General features: G+C 33.7%; 4 protein-coding genes across 4 annotated transcripts; all 4 read left to right on the top strand.

Moving 5' to 3' along the window:
- The first annotated feature begins 1,282 nt into the window (after nucleotides 1–1,282).
- Nucleotides 1,283–2,263, top strand: LOC104786848 (uncharacterized). The gene is made up of 2 exons (XM_087450077.1): nucleotides 1,283–1,382; nucleotides 1,570–2,263. Exon 2 carries the CDS (start codon nucleotides 1,595–1,597, stop codon nucleotides 1,826–1,828), a length of 234 nt encoding a protein of 77 aa, XP_087306203.1. The 5' UTR covers nucleotides 1,283–1,382; nucleotides 1,570–1,594; the 3' UTR covers nucleotides 1,829–2,263.
- A 2,909-nt stretch (nucleotides 2,264–5,172) lies between these two features.
- LOC104786849 (putative serine/threonine-protein kinase PBL6) lies at nucleotides 5,173–7,344 on the top strand. The gene is made up of 5 exons (XM_010512305.3): nucleotides 5,173–5,518; nucleotides 5,723–5,961; nucleotides 6,063–6,252; nucleotides 6,354–6,745; nucleotides 6,840–7,344. Exons 1-5 carry the CDS (start codon nucleotides 5,365–5,367, stop codon nucleotides 7,230–7,232), a joined length of 1,368 nt encoding a protein of 455 aa, XP_010510607.1. The 5' UTR covers nucleotides 5,173–5,364; the 3' UTR covers nucleotides 7,233–7,344.
- A 138-nt stretch (nucleotides 7,345–7,482) lies between these two features.
- Nucleotides 7,483–10,602, top strand: LOC104786850 (uncharacterized). The gene is made up of 7 exons (XM_010512306.3): nucleotides 7,483–7,788; nucleotides 7,961–8,440; nucleotides 8,551–8,639; nucleotides 8,786–8,885; nucleotides 9,516–9,770; nucleotides 9,989–10,107; nucleotides 10,198–10,602. Exons 1-7 carry the CDS (start codon nucleotides 7,633–7,635, stop codon nucleotides 10,478–10,480), a joined length of 1,482 nt encoding a protein of 493 aa, XP_010510608.1. The 5' UTR covers nucleotides 7,483–7,632; the 3' UTR covers nucleotides 10,481–10,602.
- A 23-nt stretch (nucleotides 10,603–10,625) lies between these two features.
- LOC104786852 (psbP domain-containing protein 2, chloroplastic) lies at nucleotides 10,626–11,742 on the top strand. Its single transcript, XM_010512307.2, has 3 exons — nucleotides 10,626–11,061; nucleotides 11,137–11,292; nucleotides 11,368–11,742. Exons 1-3 carry the CDS (start codon nucleotides 10,753–10,755, stop codon nucleotides 11,629–11,631), a joined length of 729 nt encoding a protein of 242 aa, XP_010510609.1. The 5' UTR covers nucleotides 10,626–10,752; the 3' UTR covers nucleotides 11,632–11,742.
- Nucleotides 11,743–12,884: the final 1,142 nt, after the last annotated feature.

The following is a 12,884-nucleotide window of genomic DNA, read 5'->3' as shown; positions in this document are numbered from 1 at the left end:
CAAATAAATTAAACATATAGATATACGTATTGTTCGTTTATCTGAAGGCTTAGTTTTCGTTTTTAAAACAAACATCTGGATGCAATATCGATGTTTTAACACTAAAATGAAGAAAACATATTGTCAAGTACAACACGAAGTTTTGGTCGAAGCATACATACTTGTATGTAAGTCTAAAATTATACAGTATAAAACAAATCTCTTTAAAGTAGAATTAAAAAGTTGACTTTACGTCGTAAATTTTCTAAAAATAAAGTAACATGCACGACAAAAAAAACTAATGGAAGTTAATATCAGACATGATTATTACATTAAGTGAAAATTTTACTATCAAAATATTTATTTTTAAAGATAATAATCCATGCATAGTCATATGATGCCAGATAAATGCAATTTTATACCTAAACGTGATGAAATCATTTTTCCCCCAATAGGAAGACAAAACAAAAGAAATGTTTTCTTCAACCAAAGTCAACGACCGAACTTGCTCAAGCCTTTCCTCTCTTCATCTTATCTAGAAACTAAATTGCGAAAAAGAAGCAGCCTAACTAAAGTCTAAAACACACTTCAAATTGTAAAAACACTCCCCTTAATTAGTACGCAGTTTTGGGGATGCAATTTCATAACACTGAAGTTCTTAATCTTAAAACATTTCAAACTTTATCCTCCCTTATACTAATTAATTTGTCAAGGCTCATGAGTTTGTTTATTATTGGATTATTCTATATATATATATATATATATATAATATTATGCATGCTCCAACTCTATCGTTGATTCATTTAAAAAAAAATTAATTAACATCCTGTTTTCAGATGAAGACTCTCTATTGTTTCTATTAGAGTTTGGGAATCGTTTTTAAAATAAGATAGAACGATAGATGATTCCTTTTAAATTTTTTTTTTTTTTTTTTTGTTAATTGTCACTTACCAAAATTGTGACTTATAGCATGAACCAAAATACTCTCACACACACGTATTCATAAACTTTTTTTAATGCATTCTTGATTCATGACAAAAAGTACAAGTTATTTATACAATATTTTTTGCACACAAAAAAAAAAAATTATACTCCTACAATATTTACGCATGAACTATATAATATAAAGACCCTCAAAAAACCATTGACCCACCATACATAATGAAAAACACCGAACCTTACCACATTCATTGAATAAATTCCTCCTAATCATGTTTAATAATTAATTAATTTGGTATTTGGTATTTGGAGATATCGTCACTCTTTTCTTTTCCTATAAGTTAATATCCATCTCTCTTCTGATCCTTCTACAATTCTTCTTCCTCTCTTCTCAGATTTAAAAGTTTCAGTAATCTATTTTTTGTTCTTGTTTAATTGAAGCAAGACTAAGTCCTTCTCCATCTGTACCTTTCTTTCTGTCATTCAAGAACCCTCTCTGCTTTATTAATTAAATTTCAATTTAATTTTTCTTTAAATTCTCATTTTTACATGTAGATTTGATTCTTATTATTACACACTCGTGTTTTAGATTTGCTTTTTTTTTTTTTTTTAGATTTGCTTCTTACACACACTTATGTGTTTGACTTGCAGAGAATCTTGTCCGTTAGATTCACCCATGGAATCTCCGGCGACCAAATACTCTACTGCGAGGTCCGTTGAGCTACCGCCTCGTCGCGGAAAGGTGAAGCGAGAGATCTTTGGTTTCTTGGCCAGTTCCATCGTTTCCGCGGTCAAAGCCGGTGGAGCGCTTGGAAGGAACTCTCGAGGTGGTGGTGGTGGCTCTTCTTCCTCCACCGCTACTCCTCCGGGGAGTGGATACACATCTGACCAGAACAACGAATCCACTTAAAAGCAACAAACATATATAAAGATTAAAGACATAATTAAGAAAGTGCCACCACCATGGCACCCTAAGAGGAAGCTGAGTGGTTCTGTTCGTTTTTGAAAACAGAACGCTACTTTTGTTTTCCTCCACGTCCGGTTTGGTTTTATGGTGGTTTGTTTTATTTTGTGTGGTACGACCCGGTTTAACTTCGTTTTTTGGTGGGTTAAACTGGGGAATACGTAATGGTTTGATTAATTTGCTTTTGATTTGTTGTTTACAACAACAAATCTCTCCCTAATCTGTTGTTTCTACGTGTTTTTAAAGTGGAGTAATGATGTCTTCTGGGAGCTATTTTAGTTTCGGTTTGGGTTTCGGTTTACTTATGTGATTTGTATGCTTTTAAGTGTCTGTGTTGTATCTCAATTGGAATGTTATACTAATTAAGTGTGTGTTTATTAATTTTGTTAGCTTATTTTCTCTTCGTTACTTTTTTTGTTTGTTAAAGATTTTCTCTCTCTTCATTACTTGGGGAATTTAATCAAAGATGTCAAAAAAGTTGCAAATGGACCGTTTAGTAAAAAAACTATTGACATTTGACAAATACGTAAACTTACTTCAAAAGATCAGATCGTTGTGGTTGGTTATATACTTATCTTTTTTTTCTGTGACGATTTACTAAATGGTAAGACTGATATTTTTAATAAACTAAAAAATATAGATAATTATTAAAAAATAACAAAAACATACATACTAAAAATATAAAAGTTTTTGGCTAAAAACACAAATATTAAGAAACAATAAATATTGTATTATTTGACAAAATTCAACCAATAGAAAAAAATACTGTAGAATTTAAATAGTCAAAAAATTATTATTAATTTAATATTAAAAATGCATGGAAACTTGAAAAAATTCGATAAAATAGAACAAGGTAAAAGCCTAAAAAAACTTATATATTGGAGCATAGGGAGTTTTAACAAATAACAAAAACATACAAAGCAAAATTCAGAATGAAATTTATTTTATATTAAAGAGTGAAATTTATTTTATATTAAAGAGAATTATACATCAAATTCCACTTTAGTTTGGTGTATTAAAAATAAATATCTTTATTTATGTAGAAGCTATATCAAAACTAAACACCAACGATCTTAATCTCTCAATATAATTGTCACAACTCAATAACAATATTTTACAGAAATAGTTTTCCTTTAATATTCCTATGATGAATAGAAAACATAATTTCCTATTTTTATTAGAACTAGATAATTTCTTTAAAGCATATTTTGTCATGAACGGACTCGTTGATGATGTCTTGAGCTGCAAGCTTATAGAAAATTATATAAAATCCGTTTGGTACATTTTCAAAATATATATTTTTCTATGTCATACTTCAAAAATATTATTTCATGTTTTCCATTTTCAAAAATACCCATTTTCTATGTATAGAATGACTAAATTATAAGCTCTAAAAATTTAAATACTAAATCATATATATCCTCTCAAAACTATATCCTAAATATAAAATAGAGAATCCAAATCTAAAAATTTAAAAAAAAATTAATTTAACATATTGTAATTGTATAAAAGAGGGCAAAAATGAAAATGTTTTTTTTTTTTAAAGTATTTTTGAGAAGGATATGTCAAAAGGGGCATTTCTAACATATTCTCAATCAATTATAAGGTCTCTTCTCAATTTATTCAAATTAAATACTTGATGACATATGTTGTTAAATATATAGCTGATTGTATTTAAAAGTGAATCAAACTGTATTATTAACATCATTTATGTTTAGGTTGTTTCATGAATAATTCCCCAAATCTATTTTATGTTTTTTAAATAACATTTCTAAAATGTCTTTATAACAAATGCTATTTTTTATTTAATGGCATATTAAAAGGATAAAAATAACCTTGGATGAGAGAGCTGAAAATTTTGTTTTAATAAGATGATGTGACAATTCTAAATAATACAAAAAAGTGCATTACATGTGTAAAAGTGAATGATATTTTATTATGAATCTCTTTTCTTGTTTCTCAAAAACAATATAAGGCACCATTTTCATCACACTTGAATTAAGATTAATAAATTTTATATAGTAAATGCATTATTCACCCAACATACACCAAAAAAAAAACTATGTCTCAAATGATGCATTTGAAAAATAGACAATATTTCGAATATATACAAAACAAATTATTTTTGTCCATGTTAGAGATTTGTTTTCATTGGAGTTTGACATTTTATTTTAAATAAGATAATTGGTTTTTGTTTTATATAATCTACCATTTACTATCTACTTGAACTTGTTTGTGACTTTTTTTTGGTGCATGACCAAAGTATTCACAGACACCCATACAAACAAGGGTATTTATAAAACTTTTGATGCATTCTTGATTCAAAACTAAACTAATTATCCTTACAAAATTCTTTAGAATTTGTTGTATATTGACATTTGCATTTTGATGGTTATTTATTGGTTCAATATGATTTGTCTTGGCTATAAGCTTTCCATGTTGAACACTCAAATTCATTTAAAATTAAAATAAGATATATAAGTTGTAAAAAAAATAAACAATAGGTTGACTTCTTTCTTTCTTTATCTGAATTTTATTAAGAACTACGACATAATCAAAGAAAACTTCTTACTATAATTTTGTTTTGGAGAAAATTCCCGAAAAAAACACTAATTATTTAATATTTACCAGAAAAAAACATGAATTTTTTTTTGTTGCCAGAAAAATACGCAAGCTATTTTTTAGTTGATAAAAAATACATGAACTATTATTTTTTTCCAGTTTCTCCTTGTTTCTGTTACGACCGTTAACGGTATTGTAACGGCGTTACTATTTTTGAAAAAAAATTCTAGAAAAAACACAAATTATTTATTTGCTGCCAGAAAAATACATCCATGCAAATTCATAATAGAGGTATTAGTGGATAAACTGTTAATTGCATTGATCAGTATTTTACAATTACCTTCAAAAATCACGGATGTAAGATTAACCTTAGTCTTTTAACGACTCAGATCTTGTTTTTTAAGCTAAAACCACCAAAATTATCATAAAATTGAATTTTCGAAAGAGATTTCTAGCATGTAGCTCTTTTTGAGTGTTTTGGACAAATTAGCGGTTTAATTCATCTGTAGGTGAAAGAAAGGTTAAAAAAGACAGACGGTAGCAAACAAAAAAGGTTTGACCAAGCAGCTCCCACAGTTTTACTTTTACAGTTTACTACTTTACAAAAGACACAATTTAACCGCACGCACCTCATTGGTTACTATTATAACCCTTACGGTGCACCTTCCCGCAGACAATAACTACGTTTCTTCTTTCCTTTAAAAAAGTTCAAATTAAGCATCTCTCTCACTTTGCCCTCTCCTCTTCTCTCTCTCTCTCTCTTTCGTAACTCTTCCTCTTCTTCTTTCCCCAAAAAATCAGATTTTTTTTCCCTTTTCCACATTTTCCCTTTATTCTCTGTGTTAATTCTGAATCTCTAGGGTTTCTTTCCTTCTCCAACGAGAGAGAGAGAGAGAAAAGCTTCTAGTTTTTTTTTTTGGATGGGTTGTTTCGGACGCACCGTGAAATCAAACAAACGATCAGAGCCCAAAACCACGAAGAAGAATGATATTACCTCCCCCAAAAAACTCACCAACGATCCAAACATCGTTCATAAGAACATCAATCGAGACAATCAAACGCAACCCACCTCAGGTTTTTCCCAAAAAAATAAAAAATTGATTTTTTTTTTATTTCTCTCAAATTCGGAATCTTTCTATGTGGGTGTTATCTGTTTTCGATCTGGGTTTCATTTTGTTTTTTGCTACATTGCATAAAAGCCGTTTCATTTGTTAGGTTTTGTTGTGTTCTTCTTTGTTTTTGTATTCATGGATTCAGCTTTGTGATGTGTTTGTGTAGATTGTTTGAAAGTTAGTCTATGTGGAGATGTAAACAAGGAAGTAGATACTAAGGAGGAGGACCAATTAGCTTTGGATGCAAAGGATACTTTGGTTGAAGATGAAGTTTCAGGGAAGAAAGCTCAGACTTTTACGTTTGGACAACTCGCTGTTGCTACTGGAAACTTTAAGTCAGATTGTTTTCTAGGTGAAGGAGGGTTTGGTAAAGTTTACAGAGGTTTCATTGAGAAGATCAATCAGGTTTGTGTGTATATCTGTCTTGTGGAATATAATCAATCATTGTGTAATGTGGGTGGCTTGTTAGAGGATTTTTAAGAGTTTTTGTAATGGGGATTCTATAGGTTGTTGCTATTAAGCAACTTGACCGGACTGGTTCTCAAGGAATTAGGGAATTTGTGGTTGAAGTCTTGACGTTAAGTCTTGCTGACCATCCGAATCTTGTGAAGCTTATTGGTTTTTGCGCTGAGGGTGTTCAGAGACTATTGGTGTATGAGTACATGCCACTAGGATCTTTGGACAATCACCTCCATGGTATGTTTTTATATACCTCAAACTCATATATATCTTTCTCTAAAGCAACAAGCTTTGTTGATTATGTTATAACTTGTTGTCTTATGTTCTGTTTGCTTTAGATCTTCCACATAGTAGAAAACCGCTAGCTTGGAACACCCGGATGAAAATTGCGGCTGATGCAGCGAGAGGTCTAGAGTATCTCCACGATACAATAAAGCCACCTGTGATCTACCGTGATCTCAAGTGTTCGAATATCTTGCTTGATGAAGAGTATCACGCAAAGCTCTCAGATTTTGGGTTAGCTAAAGTAGGACCAAGAGGGAGTGAAACTCATGTTTCCACAAGGGTTATGGGAACATACGGATACTGTGCTCCTGATTACGCATTAACGGGACAACTCACATTTAAATCAGATGTATACAGTTTCGGAGTTGTTCTTTTGGAGCTTATCACTGGAAGGAAAGCCATCGATAACACGAGACCACGTAATCAACAGAGTCTAGTCGAATGGGTAAAGATTATAAAGTCTCAACCTTTAATTATAGCTTTTTGCTTTTCCTCCTTTATCTAGCTGAGCACAGTTCACACTTTTGGTAACCTTACAGGCGCGTCCGTTGTTTAAAAATAGGAATCATTTCAAGAAAATGGTTGATCCATTGATGGAAGGAGAATATCCAATTAGAGGAGTGTACCAAGCACTTGCTATAGCTGCAATGTGTGTTCAAGAACAGCCTAGTATGAGACCGGTGATAGCGGATGTAGTAATGGCTTTGGATCACTTAGCTTCTTCCAAATATGATCATGGTCATCATCATAGACGAAAGGATTCTAATGTGCCAGAGACCAGAGGCGATGATGAAGAGAAGAAAACACTACCCGAATCTATTGTGATAGAGAAGAGAGGCGATGAAGAAGAGCAAATAGTAGTACCCGAATCTAATGTTTGTGTGGAGGAAGAGAAACAAGAGATCAAGATTTGCTCAGATCAAGCGACGTAATGATCAGCAATGTTTCTTTATTTTGAACACATAACAAAAAAGATTGTTAGAAATTTTGTTTTGTAGAAATGCTTCGTTTATGTAAAGCAAACAGTTTTGTTCGATTTAGAAATGAAGATGATCTCACGTGAAAAGCAATCAAATAAAAAACCGGTTTAATCACAATCATTTCATGAACCAATCCTAATTCCGGTTTATCACAAACCAATCAAGCCCCAATCAAGCCGGTTCTTGGTATATACAGAATGACACCGTTAACCTTATAACTTCTCTTAAATTACAATTATGCCACAAGTATATGAAGGTTTAACCCGGAACAAAGAATCCGGAAGCGAAGGCTAAACTAAAGAGCAACGGCCGCCGCGAAGCTCTAAACCTCCAAAGAAGCAAAAAAAAAACAATGGCGAAAGGCGACGATAATGTGCAGAGGAAGAAGAACAAAGTGACGAGGAAGAAGATGAGTAGAAAGAACGATTCCGCCACTGTTTCTGCTCGCATCGCTGCCATTATCGCCGCCAAGAAACGCCGCAAGTCTGGCAAACGCAGCATGTGTCAGGTATCTCCTCACCCTTTCACCCACTTTCCAATTCGATTTTAGGGTTTAATTTGGTAGAGAAGAGTGTCTGTTTGAATACTCTTAGGGTTCGCTGAAACTGTGAATTTGAAATTGGAAATGTTTAAGTGAATTTTATGTTATTTGATGCATTTGGTTTTGTATTGAATCTTAGGGAATGTGTTTTAGTCTTCCTACACCTCAAGACCCATATAATGAGAGGCAGGGTAAAGCTGATATCACCAAGAAGAAGAAGAAGAAGAAGAATAAGGTGAAGAGTAGAGATAAAGAAGACAAGAAACCATCTCCTATGTCTATTGACGGTGTTGAGAAGATGGATGGTCCATCAAAGTTTCTGATGTCAAACCTGAATGAGATAGAGAACTCGTTTCGCAAAGATAGCACATACAGTGAACAGCATGACAAGTTTTTGTTCACTAGCACTTGGGGAATTGAGTTCTGGAAATGTTTCTTATCTGGGAAAGATATTGTAGAGACAAGTGGAATGTCTTCTACTGTTGAACAGATTGCGTGGATTGTTTCGACCGCAGCAGATGCTATTGCTAAACGGGAGAAAGACGAGGAGGAGGATGAGTCTATTGGTAACAGCCCTTTTCTTTTGTACCTTGTGCCATCTCAGTCCAAAGCTTCTCAGGTTAGAATCATATTGTTTAGCCGTGTGATTGTTTTCTTTCTTTAGTACAATAGGCAACATCCCTTTTCTTTTGGGACATAATGCAGCCATTTTTATTTAATCATGCTTAGGTTCGATCGGTTTGTAAGGCACTGAAAGGTATTGGAATTCACACAGTGAGCTTACACCAAGGAGCGTCACTAGATCATCAGATTTCCGGGTACGTCTAACCAGCCCATTACCTGTCTTTTTCTTTTTGCAGTCTAGTCTCTTTTACATATTTTCCATGCTGTTGCTACATGAAGGATATGATACTATTCTTTTTTTTCCCTTTCCATTTCTGACAAGCTGCCTTTCGTGCTGTAGATTGAAAAGTGTCGAGCCTGAGTTTATAGTTGCTACACCTGAGAGACTTTTGGAGATTGTCAACTTGAAGGGCGTTGATATATCGGGTGTTTCATTGCTGGTATGCTAAAATCTATCTCCTGTTTCATTATACTGCAGTCCAAACATTTCCAAATCGTTTTCCTATAGATAAACGTACTATGGGTTCAAATTGAATTGTTTCAGTTTAGATTTTATGTTGGCTTCTTCTGTAGTGGACGGAACTGGTTGGCAGGTCTTTTTCTTATTATGAATGATGTTTGTTAGGGTTTGTTCCTTTTTGAGCTTTCAAGAACCACCAACCACCTCCATCTGCAGCCTGATTTGGATTGAATTTTGTATCCTATTTTGTATAATTGGCTCAGTGTTTGTCCCACTATTGATTGCTTTGAGTAAATCTAAGATTCTTACTGGTCTAGGCGGCTTTCCCAACATCATTCTGAGTTTTCTGTTTTAGTGGAAGTCTGATCCCTATAGCTACATATCTACTTATTCTACACGTTGCCATAAGAAGAAATGCTCATTTTCATGGCAGTTTTCTCTGTATTTTCATGTCATGGAGGACATATATTGGGTCTTAACTATAAATATGTTTCTATGTTTCTGGATATCAATAGGCCTCTCTTTAACTCGACGTATCATGCTATAGAGTCTCTGCATCCTATATTTAAGAGCATTCAACACTGCTAATTGGTTTCTCACACTTACACAGGTCATCGATGAACTAGGTTCCCTTTGCAGTAGTGGTTATCTAGACGCTGTTAAATCCATTAAGCAGGCGATTTCCAGCAAACACCAATCAATAGTTTTCAACGACAGTTTCAGTGCTACCATTCTCCCGGCAGTCCAGGGTCTTTTGGGGAGATCAATCAACAGAGTTACCGTCAGTGATTCTGTTGCCAGCCAAGGCTCTAATATTATCCAGACTGTAAATGTCTGCTCCTCGGAAGATAAAAAGCTAGAGAAGGTACATCATATGATACCTTATTTTTGTATCTACAACACCATAGGTTTAAAGTTTTGTGAATGTGAGATTATAAGAAAGTAAAAAGTTGTTAAAGTTTAGAATTAAAAACAAACAGTTACAGAAGTAGCATTCACTAATAGATGGCTTACATATGAAAAGTGGATGGCTCCTCTACTGTGATATGTTACTGAAACCAAATATTTACGTTTCTGTCGCAGTTTGCAGAGCTTCTGGATTCATCTTCGTCGAAGATAATACACATTATTACAAAGGAGGAAAGTTTCGGAAAGATAAGGGCTCTACTTAAGCTCAAGGGTATCTCAGAGGTCCAAAAGGGGTAAGAGCTTATCAACTTTACCGTATTATTATGAAAGAGCATAGCTTTTGCCATACTAATTTGTCACTTTTCTTTTCGTTTTGGCTTCAGCCGGAAACCTTTGGCGCACTTGATTGATATCGAACAGTTGGATACAACAGTTATGAGGGACTTTGAAACCGTTCTACTTCCAGATTTTTTCCCATCAATCGAAATTTACACTCAGATTCTGACAAGCATGGCTAGAGAGAGCGTTCACGGTGTACTTCAAAGCTTTATAACAAAAAAGGAGGCCAAGTCTTATCAAGCTGGACCATTGGTGAATGTCCTGGAGAATTGTGGTCAGAACGTGCCTGATCCTTGGAAGAATTTATCTGTTGCTATGTCTGATTAATCAGATGTTCTCCAAAAGCATTTTTGTTTGTTCCATTGAAGTTTAAGCTGCAGAAAATTTTGTTTAAAATGATCAAATTTCACGCTTTGTGCTAATGATTCATTTTTTTTGTTTGGCTGATATTTGTCTTCTTACGCATGCGTCTAATCCGGTTAAACCAAACCTATCCAAACCGATGTGTACCATCGAATTCAGATTGGTAGCTAAAAGATCCGAATAAACCAAAGATTGGGACTTTAACGGCAAAGATGTGATAAGGAGGAGGAAGCAAAATGTGGTCGTCAAGCTTCTTAGCTTCTCCTCACTTGTCTTCTCCTCCCAAATTGTCTCTCTTCTCATCCTCATCATCATCATCATCTTTTTCTCATCACAAGATCCAGAAGCAGCAGGTCCTCTGCTTTACCCAGAATCCTTCATCCAGAACTGGCATCAATCTCAGCAAGAGACACTTAAATCTCTCGATTCTCACTCTTTTATTCAATGGGTTCTTGTTGGATAAGGCCAAATCAACCGCAGACCTTCAAAGATACACTGATTCCAACAATGGCTTCACTCTCCTCATACCCTCTTCTTATACCAAGGTACAATTCGAAACTGAGTTACAAAAAATTTGTGTATTCACTCCAAATGCTAATTAATGAATGGGGAATGTGAAGGTAGAGAAAGCAGGAGCCAATGCTCTGTTTGAAGAACAAAACAATGGAAGCAACAATATTGGAGTTGTAGTGAGTCCTGTCCGTATAAAGAGTCTTGAAGACTTTGGTGATCCTCAGTTTGTAGCAGATAAGCTCATTAACGCAGAGAAACGAAAGGTTCGTCTCCTTCTCAAAACCCCTAATAGAAAATGTGTTTTGGGGAAGCTTTATGTGGTTTTGTTTGAAAATCAGGAAAGTACAGTGGAAGCTGAAGTTGTATCAGTTGGAGAGAGATCAGGACAAGGACAACAACAACAAGTGTATGAGTTTGAATACAAGATTGATAGCACGAGAGGTGGGATCAAGAGGGTTTTCTCGGCTGCGTTTGTGAGTTCTAAGAAGCTTTATCTATTGAACGTTGTTCATTCAGACAAACCAGAGAACCCTTTGGATTCAAGTACGAGGATGTTGTTGGAACAAGTTCTTCACTCCTTTGATGCTCTGCCTCTCACATGACATCATGACTCACCCCCAAATAAAAAACTATGTTTCTTGTTGATGGGCTCATTCTTGAGTTGATGGGCTTTTGCTGAACCCAATAAATCTGAGATTTCTTTTGTTACAAAATCTGTTTCCTAATTTTTGTGTATATTTGTGTGTGTGAATAACATGCAAATACAAGTTTTGAATTCGGATAATGACACAACAGTAACACTATTATAAATTTGTAGTCGACGACTTATAATTGCTGTATCATATATGTATGTATTTGTTTGAAAGCTTAAATGAAAACAAAATCGTTCACAAAATACTCAACTGTTTAGTAGTATTTTTTTGTCAGACAAATTAAATGATATATACCGATATACGTATAAAATAAGAAGAAGAAGATGTGTGACAAAGACACTTATGGCTTTGTGATTAATTTTGGGATAGAGTTATGATATCTTACGGTCTATATGTTTTTCTGTTTATCGACAGTAACTAAGGAGAGAAACTAATTTTTTTCCACACCGACGATAATGATAATAATAATTGTAATATTTTCACCTTAAATAATTCACCCAAGTAGACAAACATAGGTGAAATCTTAATTTTCCCTATTGAACATAATAAATTCTCTACATTTTGGTTTTGACCGCTCCTGTTGTATTGCATATAATGCGAATAAGGTATATCAGTATACTTACCATATACTATATGGTTGGTTAATTGGCGATGTGATTGTTCATGTACAATAAAAGTTTTATGAGTAAATTACGATTGCATGAACTTAAAACTATATAAAAAATCGTTTCATACAATGTTTTTGTTGAACGATTGACGTATCGGGCTATATATAGCTCTATATATTGCAGTTAAATATATTAAAATTTCCCTCAAGCTAATTAAATTTGTTATTTCTGTCTGAAACGTTACACTTTAAATGTTTTATAAGTACGTTTGAATTATTATCCCATGAGGTAGGAAACATTGAACACATCGACCACATTTACATTCATATATAAATGATTACTTTTTTTTTTTTTTTTTTTTTTTTGTCAACATGCATACTTGTTGTCGTGGAGATGAAACCTGCTGGTAACAAACAAACAGTATAACTAACTATTAAGCTTACTTGATATGGTTACATAATCAAATCAACTATGTACTTTAACGACAATACTATTTGAGAAATAGCAAAGGAATGTGTCAAAATGTCAAAGTATGTGAGGAAAAGGTGGGTGTGGAGTGGAGGAGATATCAGAATTGAATTGAATGGGATAAGT

Source organism: Camelina sativa, chromosome 5, assembly GCF_030686135.1.
Source record: "Camelina sativa cultivar CO46 ecotype springtype chromosome 5, ASM3068613v1".
Lineage (NCBI taxonomy): Eukaryota > Viridiplantae > Streptophyta > Magnoliopsida > Brassicales > Brassicaceae > Camelina > Camelina sativa.
Note: the sequence above shows the minus strand (reverse complement) of the source record. Positions and strands in the feature narration are given on the sequence as shown.

Bases quoted from the DNA above. Each gene is read 5' to 3' on its own strand.
- LOC104786850 (XM_010512306.3), top strand. From the start codon at position 7,633: ATGGCGAAAGGCGACGATAATGTGCAGAGGAAGAAGAACAAAGTGACG. The intron at 8,441-8,550 runs GTTAGAATCATA...AATCATGCTTAG, and splicing joins CTCAGTCCAAAGCTTCTCAG to GTTCGATCGGTTTGTAAGGC. The intron at 10,108-10,197 runs GTAAGAGCTTAT...TTTTGGCTTCAG, and splicing joins ATCTCAGAGGTCCAAAAGGG to CCGGAAACCTTTGGCGCACT.
- LOC104786848 (XM_087450077.1), top strand. From the start codon at position 1,595: ATGGAATCTCCGGCGACCAAATACTCTACTGCGAGGTCCGTTGAGCTA.
- LOC104786852 (XM_010512307.2), top strand. From the start codon at position 10,753: ATGTGGTCGTCAAGCTTCTTAGCTTCTCCTCACTTGTCTTCTCCTCCC. The intron at 11,062-11,136 runs GTACAATTCGAA...GGGAATGTGAAG, and splicing joins TACCCTCTTCTTATACCAAG to GTAGAGAAAGCAGGAGCCAA. The intron at 11,293-11,367 runs GTTCGTCTCCTT...TTTGAAAATCAG, and splicing joins TTAACGCAGAGAAACGAAAG to GAAAGTACAGTGGAAGCTGA.
- LOC104786849 (XM_010512305.3), top strand. From the start codon at position 5,365: ATGGGTTGTTTCGGACGCACCGTGAAATCAAACAAACGATCAGAGCCC. The intron at 5,519-5,722 runs GTTTTTCCCAAA...GTGTTTGTGTAG, and splicing joins TCAAACGCAACCCACCTCAG to ATTGTTTGAAAGTTAGTCTA. The intron at 5,962-6,062 runs GTTTGTGTGTAT...GGGATTCTATAG, and splicing joins TCATTGAGAAGATCAATCAG to GTTGTTGCTATTAAGCAACT.